General features: G+C 61.6%; 1 protein-coding gene across 2 annotated transcripts; it reads right to left on the bottom strand.

Moving 5' to 3' along the window:
• Window positions 1–3,482: 3,482 nt before the first annotated feature.
• Window positions 3,483–15,971, bottom strand: DNMT3L (DNA methyltransferase 3 like). Of its 2 annotated transcripts, none has more exons than XM_045501200.1 (12): window positions 15,772–15,971; window positions 15,550–15,594; window positions 14,936–15,015; window positions 14,585–14,697; window positions 13,779–13,950; window positions 12,470–12,472; window positions 11,658–11,742; window positions 10,508–10,596; window positions 7,917–7,992; window positions 7,422–7,561; window positions 5,812–5,916; window positions 3,483–3,974 (listed from the first exon to the last, which is right to left on the bottom strand). In XM_045501200.1, exons 1-12 carry the CDS (start codon window positions 15,884–15,886, stop codon window positions 3,813–3,815), a joined length of 1,185 nt encoding a protein of 394 aa, XP_045357156.1. In that variant the 5' UTR covers window positions 15,887–15,971; the 3' UTR covers window positions 3,483–3,812. The 2 variants fall into 2 exon arrangements, with proteins under 2 accessions (XP_045357156.1, XP_045357157.1); XM_045501201.1 differs by having other exon boundaries at window positions 3,483–3,978; window positions 5,825–5,916.
• Window positions 15,972–17,316: the final 1,345 nt, after the last annotated feature.

Below are 17,316 nucleotides of genomic sequence, written 5' to 3'. Positions count from 1 at the left end.
CTGACCCCAGAAGGTCAAGTGCTGCTGCCAGGCCAGCCAAGAATGGGGACTCGGACCAAGGAAGCGCAGTTTGTTAAGCAGGTAGAGGAGTGGCAGGGAGAGCAGCAGCTGGGTCGGAAGGGACATCCGGGCAGGACCCGGGTCTGGGGGAAGTGGCGCACCCAAGACCAGTCTCAGGGACCTCAGCCTGATGAGTGCATGTTGGATTCAGGAGCTGTGTGACCTGAGACAAGTTAGTTAACTCCTCTGTGCCTGCCTTTTCTCATCTGCGGAGTGGAGACAGTTACAACACCTTCCTCAGAAAAGCAGCCGACTTAATACGTGGCTATTGTGAGCGGATACACATAAAACATTCACACCAATACTGGCACGAGGATTTTAAGACAAGTGGAAAAAACAGAACATTCCTCTGAAGGCTTCCTGCAGTGGAGGAAAGGTTTCCCTTTCTTCCCCTTGACAGTGACCCTGTTTCTCAGGCGGTCAGAGAGTGGAGAGAGAGAACATCCAGGCCTCCCTGGGCACCAAGCAGCAGTTGTATTCGTGCTGGGAATTGGAAGTCCTTGGCACAGACGAGGAAGGAGCAGGCTGCACTTTGCTGCTGGAGACCCGGGCTTCCTGTCAGCTGTCCTGAGCAGCTCCCTTGGGGTCTGGCACAGCGCCTTGCTGTTGACATGTGGGCGTCCCTGGTCCCAGAGAGCCCACCCTTCTAGTGCGTGTGCCAGTTTCCTGGGCGAGCCGTAACGAATCACCAAAACTTGGCGTCTTACAACAACAGAAATGTATTCTCTCAAAGTTCTGGAGGCTGGGGGTCTGGAATCAGAGCTCCTTTGGGGACTTGACATGAGGCCACTTCCCATGTCTTCTGCTCTTGGTGGCCCCAGGCTCCCGCGGCTTGCAGCTGCTTCTCTGTCTCCAGGGTCATGACCTTCTCCTCTGTATGAGGTCAAGTCTCCCTCTGCCTCCCCCCATAAGAACCTTTGTGATCACATTTAGCTCCCCCCCCCCCCCAGTAATTCCCGACAGCCTCCCCATCTCGATTTCACAATGTCGGCTACATTTTTTTTGCCATATAAGGTGACATTCACAGGCTGCAGGGAGTAGGACAGGGACATCTTTTGGGATCTGTGGGTGGGATTAAATACTTGGAGAATTGTGAGGTATTTGAGGATCGACAGTGTTCTGCTGTTTGAGCAGCTCTGGGCCCCTACTTGGGAGCAGTCTGATAGAAAGCACACACCAGGGGCGCCTGGGGGGCTCGGTGGGTTGAGCGTCCCACTTCAGCTCAGGTCATGACCTCCGGAGTTGGCGGTTCGAGCCCCGCGTCGGGCTCTGGGCTGACGGCTCGGAGCCTGGAGCCTGCTTCCGATTCTGTGTCTCCCTCTCTCCCTGCAACTCCCCCACTCACACTCTGTCTCTCTCTCTCTCTCTAAAACAAATACACATTAAAAAATTAAAAAGAAAAGAAAAAGAAAGTGGACACTAACACATTGGCCCCACAGCACTAGTTCCCTGGGGTGGAAGCAGCCTGGAGTCAGCCCCTCCCCACCCTCCTATCCCCCCCACCCCCGTCACCTCACCCTGTCCAGACAGTTGTGATGAGTTCACATTTTTGTCAGACTGGCCCCAGAACTTGACCTACCGGGAAGGTCTTACCTGTGCTTGTATGATGTGGTCTCCACTCCCCACCTTTTCTGGGGCTCCTGTGGCCTCCGTTCCATTACAGATCATGCTAAATTAGCCCCTGGACCCAAGACCTGTGACATCAAAGCCCAGCATTGTCCTCCCGTCCACCCAGGAGAGAAGGTTCCTGGGGATTCCGTGAAGGCCTCTGAATTAATCAGGGCTCTCTAGAGAAACGGAACCCATGGGATGTGCCTATATATACAGAGGGAAACTTACTTCAAGGAAGGGGCCCATGGGATCATGGAGGCTTGGTAAGTCCACAATTTGGGGGTGCGCTGGCTGGCCAGAGACCCGGGGAGGAGTGGAGCCCGCGGGCGGCCTGCTGAAGAATTCCCTGCTCGGAGGAGGTCAGCTGGCTCTAGTCGGCCTTCGGTGGACCAGTAGAGGCCCGCGTGTCGGTCCGATCGGGCTGCCATAACACACTATCATATACCGAATGGCTTCTAAAGGGCCGGAACGTGTGGCTCACGGTTCTGGAGACGGGAAGTCTGAGGGCAGGAGGCCTGCAGGGTCGCGTGAGAGCCCTCTTCCTCATCACACACTTTCAGTGCAGCGTCGAGTGGCAGAAGGGGCGAGGGGGCCCTCTGGGGCCTCGTGGATGAGGGCGCTGGTCCCATTTTGGAGTCCCCTGCCGAAGGCCCCATGTCCCAACACCACCATCTCGGGGGTTAGGATTTCAACATGTAAATCTTGGGGAGATACAGACCTTCAGCCGGTAGCACCCACCCGCATTATGGAGGGCAGTCTCCTTTACTCCAAGCCCACCAATTTAAATGTCAATTTCATCCAAAAAACACCTTCACAGAAGCGTCCGGAATAACGTTTGAACAAGTATCTGGGCCCCGTGGCCCAGCCAAGTCGAAACATAAAATTAACCATTACAACTTCTATCCTCCTTCAAGGTTTTTTTTGTTTTTTGTTTTTTGTTTTTTGTTTTTTTTTTATCTTGAGAAGGCCCAATTTTAACCCCACTTTTCTTCTGCAAAGCGTGGGCCCCGGGGCTCCCCTCACCCCAGTTGTGACGCCCAGGATAAGTTGGGTCTGTTTAATTAAGCCTACCTCACTTTGGGGGAGTTTCTGGCTAACCTGGAAAGGTCCCTTTAGGATTCATTACATGTGATTTGAAGCCAGCTTGAGTCCGTGCTCTGTAACACGTCTGTCCTCACGAGGGCCGTGGCGAGCGGGAATCCCACTTCCTACGGGCAATTGCCTCTGGTTTAAGGAGCACCCGTGGGCTGCAGGCCTCGAACGGGGATCGGACCTTGGCCTCTGTGCTGTCCATTCAGCTCTTTCTACCCTTTGTTTACCAACCGTCCTAGTCTACGCTTTGCAAGGGTTTGGGATGTTTGGTGCGGCTATGATCGGGGGGAGCGGTACTCACTCTCAGCCGGCGGCAGTCACGCACCCACAGGGGCCACATGTGCACAGGGGACACGGGCCACACCCACCATGACAACCTGTCCTGCCTATCTTCCTCACACACACTCCCACGTCCTACGGGATAAAAGAAAGGCTATCCTTGCACATAAAAACACCAGAATATGGGGCGCCTGGGTGGCGCAGTCGGTTAAGCGTCCGACTTCAGCCAGGTCACGATCTCGCGGTCCGTGAGTTCGAGCCCCGCGTCGGGCTCTGGGCTGATGGCTCAGAGCCTGGAGCCTGTTTCCGATTCTGTGTCTCCCTCTCTCTCTGCCCCTCCCCCGTTCATGCTCTGTCTCTCTCTGTCCCAAAAATAAATAAACGTTGAAAAAAAAAATTAAAAAAAAAAAAACAAAAAACAAAACAAAAAAAAAAAACACCAGAATATGACCAGTAACAACCACAATGAATATATTTGTAACGTCTCAACCGGCACACACAGACGTTTTCAGCAACAAATATGCTTCATAACGTCAGGGTCTTGTCCAAGGTTAGAGGCTGAGAATGTCGCCCCCATGAGAAAGGGCGGGGCCGGGCCGGGCCCTGCATCACCGCACAGAGCAGGAGGTGCCTCTGTCTGAGGCCACCTTGGGAAATCCAAAGTCAGCCAAATAGAATAATAGTTTGAAGAGAGAAAAAAAAGAAACAATGCAAGGAAAGTTGCCGGGTTCTAGGAAGACTTTTTTTTTTTTCATGGTAAAATGAATCATTTATAAAGAGGAAGTGAGCCCTGTTGAAAAACACTTAAAATATTCTCTCAGGGGGAGAAAACAATTCTTCACCAGCTTGGCTGGCCCTTGGGCGGGGAGCTTCATTCTCCGCCTGTCCTGAGCCAGCGAGGACAATGCCTCTTGGGAAACTAGGGCGGAATGCTTGCTGCAAAGGAGAGAAGGAGGCTCATTACCAACCCGGGCCCCGCACAGGCTCCCCGGGGGGGGGGGGGGGGGGGTGGCGCACGGGCTCCCACCGGATTATCCAGGGGCCTCGGAGATAGACATCCTTGGAAGCCCCCACCCATCTTCCGTAAGCTTTCTAGCCAGTGTAGAATGACAAGCAGTCCTTGGACAGCAGGGGATCAGATGGCTCCTCTGGGGAGCAGCCGGAGCCCCGGGCCCAGCTCGGCAGTCCACTTTCAGTGTGAAGAGCCACCGTGGAGAGAACCCGCGCACAAGAAGGGGCGGGACTGCGCAGCCAAGGTTGGCCAGACTGCGCCATGTATCACTCCCAAGGACTTCCTATACCTGAGACCCAGGACGGTACCGCGCATGTCCCCTGAGGGTGCCGTGGCCCCCAGTGCTGGGGGCCCTGTGTGGGGGGCAGGTGCATGGGGAGATCACGTGCACCCTGGCCTGCGATTTGATGTCGCCCGTGGGACTCAAGTCTTCACGGACTTGGTGCCCAGCACCCACACTAGGGTCGGGGGACATCACTGGGTTTACGTCGGGGATGAAGGCCACAGATGAGGCGGCAGAAACACACGGCACCCATCCCAGCACCCTCCCCAAATGCCTCCCCGGGGGCAGGCCTACTGTCTGAGGGATGACCGTGGCCGTGGCCGTGGCCATCCACGGGCAGCTGCCAACCGTCTCAGCTCAGTGCTCCCACTTTCAGCGAGCGTGAGGCTCTGTCCTCGCTACTGAGACATGAGCCTGGAGGCAAAGGCCCACGTGAAGACGCTGCTTCCAGCTTTATTCTGGGAACCAGGCGCCTGCACCGGCAGAACTCCAGAGGGGGGAAGAGGGAGGAGGGCAGGGAGAGGAGGCGGCCTGACGCTCAATGCTTCCAAAGACACGGGGAAAGCTGCTTCGCTCCGCTCCACTGAACACGGAGCCTCGGTGTGGGCCTGGCACACGCCAAGCCTTGGCACGTCCTGCCACGAGCACACGCCACACTGCAAGGTGGGGAATGCTGGACATGGTGGGGGGGGGGCATAGAAGTTTCCAGAAACTCTCTGTCAGAAGCAGAAGGTGTGGCTTAGCTCAGATGCCGTCAACACTGGCTCACCACAGGGCAGTTGCCGCACGGTGTGGGCTGTGGGGGAGGGAGGCGGCCGTGTCCTCAGGGGCTCTGGGGCACATTGTGTGGGTGAGGACAGATGAGCGAGGGCGGGTGTCCGAGGAGCAGAAAGCTATCCAGGGGAGGGAGCAGGGGCGTGGGGGGGCTGGATGCTCACGAGAATGAATGGTCCCAGGAATGTTCTGGCAACAGAGAAGGGCCCAAGGCCTGGTGTGTTTGAGTGGTTCGTACAGGCCAGAAATGCACTGTGAGTGAGCTTGTGTGAGTGTGACAGCGTGTGTGAGCCTGTGTGTGTGAATGAGTGTGAGCAGGTGGGTGGGAGTGGGTGTGCATGTGTGCAGGGCAGGGCAGAGCTCCAGAAGGCTGGGGTGGTTTCCAGGGCCAGGTGACGGGTGTCCGGGAGTTTGGACTTTCTTCTCAGGACCCAGGGAGGCCCTGCAAAGTCCTGAGGGGACAGCCTCAGGCAGCCTTGATGCAAGAGGCTGGGGAAAGGTCCCCAAAGTGGGACCGGGCATTCCTGACCTGGATCAAGCCCAGAATCTGGCGGAAAAGAGGCACACCGGACATAGCCCCTGACCTGGGCACGGAGGCTGCCCGGGCATGGCTCTGTCTAGAAAACTCCGTGTTCCCAGACTTCGCTGATGCTGGGCCGGCGTCCCCACCCCCACTGCAAGCGCCCCAAGGCCCTGGGACGCGCCGGGAGCACCTTCTCACGGCCGGGATGTTGCTCCACACGTGCACGGCGTTCACGTTCTGGATGGTTCTGCCACAGATGTCCTGGATGGTCACGGGGTCGGCCTGGGGGAGGGAGACTTGGGCTGTGGCTCGGCGTGACCCAAGCAATGACCTCTGCCCCTCACGGTGCCCACAGGCCTCAGCCACCTTTCCAGACAGACTGGCTGTCAGTCACCGTTGCTGACGTCTCGCATCTGATTTCCTAGAAATCACCTTCTGCGGGAAAGAGGCTGAGACATCGCTGGGAAACCTTTACCAGCAGACCTTCCAGTCCCAGAGGTCACGTGGGCAGGGCTTCCCCACGGGCTCCAGCTCGGAGGTGAACTTCCCTGAAGGATAAAGGGGTCCTTTATCTTTGAGCCAACAGCCTTTCTGCCTCAGGAAGATAAGAGGCTTTGCTGGCAACGAAGGGTTTTCTGAAGTGCCGGTGTTTCAGGAGCCAAGCGGGCTGCCTGGACCCTAGAGGGCCCTGGAAGGGGAGGGGGCGGGAGGGAGACGGACCTTCCGCCAGTGGGAGGGGGAGAGGCTAGAGGAGACACTGAGACAAGAAGCCCCCTGGCCCCTGACGCCCAACGCGAGGTAGGGTGACCCCACTCACATGGACTCAGGGAGCCTGCAGAGTCCCGTGTGCACCGTTCCCGGGCCCCCCCACCCCGCCCGTGGACACCCAGCCTCCTCCTGGACCCAGACACCTCGCCGGGAGAGAGACACCAGATAGCCCGGCACTCGCCAGAGCCGAAGGAGACCGAATGTCTAGATCTTCCCTGCCTTCAGCAGGAACGATGTTCCACAGCGAGACGGGAGGGGTCACAGGAAATGTGGGACGCTCCCTTTCTGGCCCTCCTGATTTGGGACCAGTTGTGACCTCCCAAACGTGTGTGCAAAACCATCCAAAGGCAGGATTTTTGATGGGCTCTACGCGTGCGGATAACTGGCGTCCGGGTTTGGAACCTGCACCTTGTGGCTGGACCCGCTATCACTTCTCTTAGATTTTTTTTTTTGTTTTTTTTGATAAATGATTCAGGATTCAAACCTGGTCCTGGTGGCTTCTAGGGGGGCATGTTGCTATTTTAAAAATCCCAGACTTCCTAACGAGGAGAATAACCACAGACGCGGAGGAAAGTAGAAGAATCATGGGAACGTTTTGCTCAGCCCTGTGAAAATGACTTTTAAAACTAACTCACAGGGGGCGCCTGGGGGGCTCAGTCGGTTGAGCGTCCGACTTCAGCTCGGGTCACGATCTCACGGTCCGTGGGTTCGAGCCCCACGTCGGGCTCTGTACTGACAGCTCAGAGCCTGGAGCCTGCTCGGATTCTGTCTCCCCCTCTCTCTCTGCCCCTCCCCCCCTCAAAAATAAACAAACATTAAAAAAATTTTTTTTAATAAAAACAACTATAATTCACAGATTGTACTCTAGGAGAACGTAAGGTGCGGTGACGCACGGGCAGAAACACAGCGAGACTGCATGGGACGGCCTGACCCCGTGGCTCAGGGGCCGGGCTCCGAGGAAGGCGGCGTGTCCCGGGGAGGCCCCCGGACCGGCCCCCAGACCGCAGCGTGGCACGTACCTCCAGGAAGCGAGTGGCTACGGTCCGGTCCTCCTGGGTCAGCACCAGATTGTCCACGAACATCCAGAAGAAGGGCTGCTGGCGGGCCGGCCGGGGCCTCGCGTACTGCAGGACGCGGTGGAACTGGAGCAGGTACCACACTGGGGGAGGGGCGTCCGGGTGTGTGTGGGCTCCGCCCGTGGGGTCGCGGCAGAGGGGCGCGGGGGTGACTGCCCGGACCCGGCGCCCGCCTCTCCCCGGGGCAGGCCTGTCCCCGCCAGAGCGGCTGAGCCTCAAGGGCCCCGGTCGCCGTGGGCTGAGCGCAGACCGCCCCCCTCCCCCCATTATGAGGGGACAGGGCAGTGAAAACGGCGTGGGGAGCGCACGTGCGTGTCCTCCCGCAAATGACCCCACTCGGAGCACCTGCTACGGGGACGCAGAGCACCGAGGGCGGGGCACGCAAACGGGTCTGGGGACCAGACGGCCAGGGAACGCGCGCGGACCGCGGTCTCTTACCCGGAGGATGGTCACAGGCGTGGCCGACGGGGGGCGTGGAGCCGTACACGAGGTCGAACGGGCCCCATCCTTCCACCTGCAGGACACGGGCACACAGAAGGCAGGTGGGGACGGCCTGTTCTGGCAGGTGGCTCCCGGGCACCAAGCGGCCCCCACCGCAGCAGGCACCTGTGCGCCCAGGTGAGTGGCTCTCGATGAGGCCGAGCCCCCACAGCGCCCTGGCGGGAGCAGTGACACCCCCCCAGGTCACAGCCGCCACTAGCCTCAGGGACGCACGGAGCCCGGCCTCTGTCACCCGAGGGGAGGCCAGCCCCCCGCAGGGCACTTGGAACGTGAGGCAAGCCCTTCGTGCCAGGCGTTGGCCTCACAGACCCGCCCCCGGGAAGGCTGGCATACGGACCCCGGGATTCACACGCATTCCCAGTGCTTTGCCGGAAAGCGTACGACGTGTGCCTGACGTGACAGCCGGGAGCGGACAGCGGGGCCACAGCCTTCCCTGACCGGCCACAGTCAGCCGGTCACTGCAGGCGGGGGGAGGAGGCCGCCCCTCCAACCGTGCCTGAGCCAACGAGGATGCTCCGGAACCACAGTGACCCACGTGCCCCTCTCCTGCAGGACCCGAGGGACTCCCGTTAATGACAATCGTAGCCCCCGTCTTTCTACTAAAGGAACATTAACAGAGACCCAGGTGCTGGATCGCTGGTTTTCTGATGGGTCCTGCCCCAGGGCAGACCCCCTTCCCCGGGCCGTCCCCCAGACCGTGTAACCAAAGCCCGCATCCCTCGGTGAGCCCCCGAGCCTGAGCCTCCTCTGGCACCTTCCCATGTCCCCGAGAGCTACTGGGGGCGTCTGGGCACCGGCCTCCGTCACAGCCTAGTGACCGGAGCAAAGGCGCGAAGGTGCTGTCCGGGCAGGGCGGTGGGGGAGGGGCGCAAGGAGGCGAGCACGGGCGGGCGGTCCCAGACCAGCACCCCCGCGGTCCCCCATCCGCTGACCCCCAGTGCGTGCTGCCGTGAAGCAGCTCACGGAGAAGACACCGGAGTCTTGGAGGGAACACGTGGTCCCCCCCCCCAAGCTGTCTGCCCCCCACTCCAGGCTGGAACAGAAACCCACGGCCAGGAGCAGGTGGGAGCCGGCCACCCCCCGTCTCTAGGAGGGGCTGCAAGGGCACAGCCCGTGTCACAGGCCTCGTGGAAAGAGGTGAGGTCAGGAGGCGTGGTGTGGGGGCGCTCAGAGAGGCTGCACGCACCTGAGTCGTGATTACTGTGGTAACAGGTGTCACTCACGGGTGTCACTCACGAGTGTCACTCACGACTGTCACTCACTGCTACAGAAAACAGGTTTCCAGTGTCACGACCAGAAATAGAGTCCCACATTGCTGTCATAGGGGGTGTGACATGTTCCTATTGCTAATAGAGGCCAGGTTATCGCTGAGAAAACAGGGGCCCCGTTTTGCTGCGGACGACAGCGGGTGCCCATTGCTGTTGGCAGTGGGCCTCTCTAAGGAAGACGGGGTGTCTGGGAGCCACAGCTGGCGTGCAGGGCGGTGCCCTGGTGTCCCCTGCCGCCCCGCTACCGGGGAGGCCCGTGTCACCGTCATGTTCCACACCCTGCCTTGTCCCGTGAGGGCGGACTCTGGTCCCGGGGGAGGGGGAGGAGGCAGGATGGGCGTGCCTGCAGGACAGATTCTGGAAATGGTCGTTCGTCTCAAGGGGTCGGGGTGAGGGCAGCGTGTGGGATCTTGGATGAGGCCCATGGTGATGAAGTTTAAGGTCATGAGGTTCAGGTGTGCCCTGTCCCACGAGGAGACCTGTCCTCGGGGTCTCCGGGCAGGGGAGCCTCCGGTGGGACGAGGCTGTGGGGCTTCTCCAGGCATGGCCAGAGGGGGGCGCTAGCCCCCTGGACCACAGGCTCCCAGGCCCCACGGGGAGCAGAGAGGTGAGGCTCTGGCCGGCCCCTGGCAGAACAGAACCCCCACGTCGGCCCCCTCCTGTGGCCCCTTCCACGGCCAGCACTCCTGGCCCCAGACCCTCTGCCCACGGTTGGTGGCTCTCAGGACGATGGGCTCTAATCCTCTCTCCTGGGCCCAGAGACCGAAGGACCAGGTCCTCCTGTCCCGGGACCACCAGGAGGAGGCTTCCCAGACCCTTGCCATCCCCTGGCCCAGCTGGATGCCAGTGAGTCACTTTTTAGGCACTTCCTCCAAGGTCACTGTCCGGGACAGCAGGAAACAGCCTTCAAGGGAACCAGAACATTCCGGGCTGTGTTTGGAGAATGCCCCCAAACAGTGACTGGCTGTTCAGTTCACGATTTTATCCGAAGGGGCGGGTGGCGTTTCATCCTGTCTGTGTTGCGATCGGGCCCCTGGATGACAACCACAAGAACCGGGGTTCTGGCCCATCGCTCTGGGCCGTGGGCGGCGGGGGGGCCACGAAAACACCCCTCTCGCCTCCCCCACTGCCTGCGGGGCGCGGGTTCCTGCGGGCCCCCCACGCACACCCTGGCTCGGGGACCCCGACCCCCGCAGCACCCGCGGGGGTCTTGCACGTGTGCCCTCATCTTGGCATCTGGAGGCACCCCACGGTACTTACGTCCCTCCTCACTACATCGGTGGCGTCATCTAAGTGTTTCAGCCTTCCTGGGTCAGAACCAGGTTCCAAGAAGCCCAAACTCGTTAGTTCTGCACGGGGAGAAATAGGGCTCAGACGGGTGGCGTCGACGCCGGCCCCACACAGACCCAAAGGCCAAGGGTTGATTAGACAACATGTCTCTGTCTTGATGAGCAAACTCTGTCTTTTCAAGGACAGGGCACCGGCAGGAAGGATGAAGGTTCCGTTGGCTACCCGCTAAGCAGCCAACTCCGCTGAGTATGGATTTAAGAAAGTCAAGCAATTGGTTGCAAAACCAGGCCTTCGTGGGCTGCTGTGTCGTGCTCTGGGTTAGGAAATCCGCCAGGCCGTGGTGTCCACGCTGAGGTCACCCAGCCTGGCTCCCCGTCACAGCCTCGGAGAGTCCTCGGCCTGGGGGCGGGAAGGCGAGTTCAGAAAGGACCTTACAAACGGGAGTAAGGGACGCATGGTCTGGGTGGGGAGACGCAGGCCGGGGTGGCCTGGGGTCGTGACTCCTGCGCCCCTTCAGCCGGCAGGCTTTGCCCCCCATGTGTCGCGGACACCCCGTCGGCAGCACAGGTGCACGCAGGGCCGCTGTGACCACGGCTCGCGAGGCTCGCGGTGGCACAGTGCAGGAAGTGGGGCACGTCCTGATTCTATGTGGCCAGAGACTAAGGAGTGTTTTCATGGATTCTTGGGTCTGCTGGGCCCAGAAGCATCCACAGGATTTCCAAGGCACCAGCAGGTGGGGGTCCGCGAAGGGCCCCGGGGGTGGGGGTGGGCAGGACAAGGCTGGGACGCATCACGTGGCCGGCCTGGGCAGGCCGGGACATTTGGGTAGAGGGAGGGGCAGGGAGCCCTGCGGGTGGTCAGGTGTGTGGGGTGGCCGCGGGCAGGGCCTGGCCTGGACTGCTGCCCTCTGCGCGAAGCCTGGGCCCCGCAGCTCTGCTTGGTGGCATCTCACATCCATATTTGCTTCCTGCACTTTCTGTCCTGTCAGCAATTCTGAAGGAGTGAGCTCCCGCTGCTCTCGTGCCCTTCCCTTCCTGCCAGCTGCCCGAACACACCGGGTCCCCCGCGGACCTCCCTGGGGGCGGACCGTCGCGGTCCGGCGTGACCTCACTGCACTCACCGTTCCTGATGTCCCCAAACAGGGACAGCACCCGGACCGGCTCCCTCTTCCACACGGGCACCGTTTTGTAGGTCTCCAGCGTGTTCTATCGAAAGAAAACGCAGTTCTCACCGTGGCCCGGTTGCAGAGCCCGTGAGGCCCAGGGAAAATTCTTTTTGCCCCAGCAGAGGCAGTTCCCTACCAGGGGAGACACCCCTGAACGCGCCTTCAAGGCAGGCTGGCCCCCCCAGGCCGGGGTCTCTGGCCCTGACCCCCGCTGGGCCATTTCTAGCACAGGAAAGGCGGGTGCAAGGGGCTTTTCCTGATCGCAGAGGAAGAAAATTCTATCCCAAGAGGAAGCACTTCCTCTGGATTTCTTGGGGGATCCTGCATATGGACAGCAGGGGGATCCCCTGACTGTCCTTCCTCAGTGTGGGCCCCGAGGTGCCTGGTGGCCCTCACGGCTGCCCGCTGAGGACAAAGGACCCGAAAGCCCATGGGTAACCCCCCCCCCACCCCTTCCAGGACGCCCACTTGTAAAACAAACACCCCAGACCCCCCGCCCCCAGGAACGTGCACTGGCCGGGCCGGAGTGGGAGACCCCGAGCCACGTGGGGAAAGGCCTGCCTGTGGCTGGAGCCCACGGGCTGGGGGGCTGGTGAGTTTGCAGGTGGGCGTGAGGAGGGCAGCTGGTCCAGCACAGGTGCGGCTCTGATGGGCACTGGGGGGGCGTCCTGGTCCCCTCTGCTGTGACTGCCGGCGGGGGGCTCCTTCCTCCCCTCTCTCCCCCCAGCACTGGGGCATTAAGGACACTTGCGAACATGAAAGGAAACTTCCTGCAACTGGGGAGCATGGCCCCTCCTGGGACGCACCCCACCCATAGAGCGGGAAAAAAGCGCTACCAGGCTGCGTCTCCTTTTCTGAAAAGCACTATAAACACACTTCAGCCACGGGGCCCACGCCGTCCAGCCTCAGGGCCTGTGCCTGGAGGCCAGCAAGTCCCCAGAACTCTGGTGGCAGAGAACCAGGGAAGGGTGGGGGGTGGGGGGGCAGTCCTGGCTCCAGGAGAGAGGGGCGCCCATGGAGGTGGGGAGGGGCCCCAGGGTCAGCACACACCCCCTTCCAGCGCCCCCCGCCCCTCCAGTGAGAGCCGGCACGGGCACACCCAGGGCCCGGACGGCCCTCTCCCCCCACCTGCTCCCACCAAAAAGCAGCCAGAGGCTGAGGGAGAGAGTGAGGCTGAGGGGGAGGGAGAGGCAGAGGCAGGGGCAGGGGGCTGAGAGGCCCAGAGGGATCCCTAGTTCTGCAGACCTATGTGTGGGCCCCACGCGGCACCCGCTTTCCCAGGGTGGTCCCTCTCGAGCCTTAGTTTCCCGGGGCTGCCGTAACAGTGAATATAAACTGTGGCACAAAACCGCTACCACATTTCTATGTGGACACCAGAGGTCCCAGGTCCAGGAGTGGCAGGTCTGGCTCCCTCTGGGGGCTCGCAGGGAGGGTCCTCCTGCCTCCCCCGAGCATCCCCTGTGCTGGCCGCAGTCCTGGGCTGGACTCCAGCCCCTCTCGCGGTACCGTGTGGCCAGCCTCCCCGCGGATGTCTCCATCCCCCTCCGCTTTCCCTCTGACACCTGTCCTCCTGCCTCACCCCATCCAGGAAGACCTCATCTGCAGAGGCCCTGGTTCCGGCATCAGCCACATTCACGGGGACCAGGTGTTAAGTCTTGGGGGACACACTGCAACCTGCTTTGATGAGCCCATAGGTCCCGCCTGGCTCACGGCTCCTGGCCTCCCGCAGGAGGTGCCGCGGCTGTGCTCTGTTCCATGCCCCGAGCCCGTGCCCTACATCCGTGCCTCAACTCCATGCCCATCCTGCCCTCCGACTGGGTGTCTGTCCCCACGTGCCGGACCTGGAGGCACATCTGTGCTGGGTCCGTCTCCTGCCAGGTCCCCCTTCCCCCCGCTCGGGAGCAGCAAAACTGCCAGGCCAGAGTCGTGTCCACAAACTAGACCCGCGGAACCGGGACCGGAGAGGCAAACGCGAAAAGCGCGTCTGCTTGGAAGCCGGGGCTCCGTCATCACAGGTGTCAGCGCAGCTGGGCATCCTGAGGAAACTGACGGTGGCCCGCCCCCGCCGCCCCTCACCGACTCGCCGTCGCAGAAGGCCTTCAGCCAGCCCCGCCACTTCTTGCGACGCCGCAGGAGGCCGCTGCGGGGAAAGGGCAGGCACAGGAAGCACACCCAGTTGCTCACGGCCTGGACTCTCCCCGAGGTCCCGGGGCCCACCAGGGTGTCCATGCACTCGAAGCAGTAGCACCTGGAGCCAAACAGAACATCACAGCGACCGAAGGGACGTCCGCTGGCCGCCAGGCAGGGGGACGAGGGACGGGAGCCGCCCTCAGGCCGACGGGCACCGGGCGGGGGCGAGGGGGAGCCGTCACCCCGAAAGGGGGTCCAGCCCGTCTCAGGGACCTCGAGGGGCAGGCAGGAAGGAGCCATCTGCCGTCGGCGAGGTGGGGGGCCGCCCGTCTTCCCCACCTCCAGAGCCTGCAGGAAGTCGGGGTCAAGGACGCCAGCTGGGGGGCGGAGGGGGGGGCAGATTTGGGAGGAGGGAGATTAAGTACCACGGACGCTGGAGCTCCACGGGGAACTGCCCCCGCCCGGCCCCTGCCTGTGACCACCAGCCCTCGCGTCCCCGTCCCCGCCGAGGGTGCCGCCCATCCTGGCGGTGACGATAATAAAGAGAAAACTCAGGAACACAAATCTCTCGATGCCCCGCCTCCCACGTGTGAAGGCTCTACACGGAACAAAATATTTGGGATGGAAACGGGAAGCTCGGGGGGAACTCGTCTTGGGGGGACGTCCTCCACACTCTGGGACGAGGAGCCCGAGGACGGAGATGCCTGGGCGGTGGGTGGTGGCACCTGCCCCGGGGCTGCCCCCAGGCTCACCGGGTACAGTCGGGGTTCTCACAGATGAGCAGCGTGTCCCCGGAGCAGCAGACAGAGCAGTAGGACTGGTACCCGTCATCGTCATACAGGAACAGGCGGCCCAGGAACTTGTCCTTGGCAAGGGGCAGAGCCTGGCCGGTGCCTCCTCAGTTCCCCGGGCTCCCCGCCTCCCAGCCTCCTCTCCGCTGCTGCCTCTCTGCTGCCCCAGCCTCCCCGCTCCCCACCTCCCTGCTGCCCAGCCTCCCAGCCTCCCCATCTCCCCAGACTCCCTGCCTCCCAGCCTCCCCCCTGTCCTGCCGCCCCAGCCTCCCCAGCCTCCCAGCCTCCCAGCCACCCCACCACCCCGCTTACCTTGCACGGAGCGCACATCCCTCCCTCAAACAAAGGGTGCTGCGTGTGCACCTGGAAACTTCCACAGCAGATGCAGATGTCTAAGGTGGGCACCCACAGTGCAACACGCGTCACGACACCAGCAAACAGAGCAAGAGGGTTAGGAATAAATGTAACAAAGGGAGAGCAGGCCCCGTACAATGAAAACCACAGAACGCGGTGGACAGAAATGAAAGATCTAAAGAAGTGGGCAGGTATCTTGGGCACCTTGGGTAACGGGTCAGAAGACACCGCAGTTGGAAGGCCAGGCCTCCCCAGAGGGCCCCCAGACCCCTCTCAAAATCCCCAATGTTTTGTTTTTATTTTTGGCAACAATTGACGAACGGATCCTGAACTGCATGTGGAAACCCAAGGAATCCACAACAGGCAAATCCATAGGGAAAGAAAGTGGTTGCAAAGGGGAGGCAGCAGCAGGGGTGGGGAGGGACTGTTAATGGGAACAGCGTCTCTCTCAAGGGTGTTGAAAAGGCCCTAAAACTGGCTGCACAACTCTAAATATGTGGGAGACACCAGGGTGGGGTCCCCGCGCCTGAGTCTTTCCAGAGCTGCTCCCCCTCGGCTGGGCAAGGGCTCACCTTCGATGTTCCTCTCGTTGACCTTGACTTCATATGCAATGAGCTCTGAAAAGGGAACAAAAGGGGATCCTTCCCTCTCCTGCTTTTTCTAATGTAAACCTGGCCCAGAAGTGATGTCATAGGAGTGGAGGGGGCTCGTGAATGAGGTGTGACTATTCCAGAAGCCTGGGGCCTCAGACACTGCCGGGCCTGGGGCTGACCTCCTAAGGGAAGGCACCTCACCTCTGCTGGGCCCTGGGGAAGCGGGGGATGACAGCTCTGAAGGCTCACTGGAGCCCAGCAGGATGATGTCCGTGTGATGCTCTGCCTCTGGCTCCAGGACTGGGGCCACCGCCATGGAGACCCATGGGCAAACGGGACGCGTACAAACAGAGGGGGAAAATGGCCTGTCGGCTGCTGCCTGGGAGCCCCCGGCCCCAGCTCAGGCCCCGCCCGCCTCCTTTGGTGACACCTTTCCCTCTGGACCCAGGGGACCCAGGACACGGGGCCAGGAGGACCTATGGTGAGCGCCCATCTGGACGGGAGCTCAGTGTGTTCCCCGCGGCGTCCCTCCCTGCCCAGGCCCCTGCCACAGTGGTGGGCTAGGTGGGTTTCTCCCCACAAAGGGGAGGACAGGGGGCCTTGGGAGGGGTGGGGGATGGAGGCCCCCCCGTGGGTCCCTTGGACACCCCCATGCTCTCTCCTCCCACGGTGTCCCCCAGACCACAGCTGGTGGTCTCCCCGGAGGCCACCCCGCATGAGGCTGGGAGGAGCAGAGAGGGCTTACAGGAGCTCCCCTCCGGCGGGTCAGGGTCTGAGCTGTCCAGGGTCTCCACGCTCAGGGTCCCTTGCGGGGACAGGGCCATGAATGCAGGGAAAGGGGCTCCCCAGAAAGCAGCAGGAGACAGGTGGGGTGGAAGGACTGGGGGCCACAGGTACAGGACCTGCAGAGGAGCACTGTCGGGGGGAGCGGGGGCGCGCAAGGTTGCCACGTGACGTGCGGGGGCGGGGAGGCGCGGGGGAGGGGAGAGAAAGCCCTCATTGTCAGGGGGTGAAGGGTGCGGGCTCATGGGGGGGGCAGGGGGGTTGTTCCTGATGGATGGGGGTTGGGGGCCCAGTGAGGGAGGGTGGGGGGAGGGACTCAGGGGCGGGGTTTAGAGGGCTTGGTGCTCCCTGGCTGGGGTGGAGGTAGGGCTCCAGCGGGAGGACGCAGGACAGGCAAAGCTCAGGGCGAGGAAGATCTGCGGAGGCTAGGTAGCCTGTGGGCGGAGTGGTATCCAGAGTAGGGGTGAGGAAAAAGGCGGCAGAGGGCATTTACTGCAGGTGGGACAGGCCCGGGGACACCCGATGGGTGGCCGTGGTTGGAGGGGCTCCTTTGGGCCCTTCTGGGGATGGCGCAGGGGCTGTGCCCAGAGGCAGGGGACAACCTGGCAGCGGCTGGTCCTCAGGACGGTTATGGTGCTGGGCAGAAGTTGGGGAAACACCTGGGGAGGGGGCATAACTCCCTTTCTCCCAGTTTGGGTGTGGGCCTGGTGACTTCCCCGTGAAAAGTTGCAGAATCGGGGAGGGTGGGGTGTAATTCTGCAGGGCTCTGCCGGCTGCCCAGGGTTGACTTCCACAGTGATGGCCTGCCTTGACTGCATGTCCCCTGGACACGACGTGACCTCCGTGGCCTTCCTGCCAACAGCCCATGACCCCTACCTCTACCCATGAGAAAATCACCCGAAGATTCCAGTTGAGGGACACCCTACAAAATACCTGCCCACAGGGGCGCCTGGGGGGCTCTGT

The sequence above is a fragment of the Leopardus geoffroyi genome, chromosome C2 (assembly GCF_018350155.1).
Source record: "Leopardus geoffroyi isolate Oge1 chromosome C2, O.geoffroyi_Oge1_pat1.0, whole genome shotgun sequence".
In the NCBI taxonomy this organism is placed as follows: Eukaryota; Metazoa; Chordata; class Mammalia; order Carnivora; family Felidae; genus Leopardus; species Leopardus geoffroyi.
Note: the sequence above shows the minus strand (reverse complement) of the source record. Positions and strands in the feature narration are given on the sequence as shown.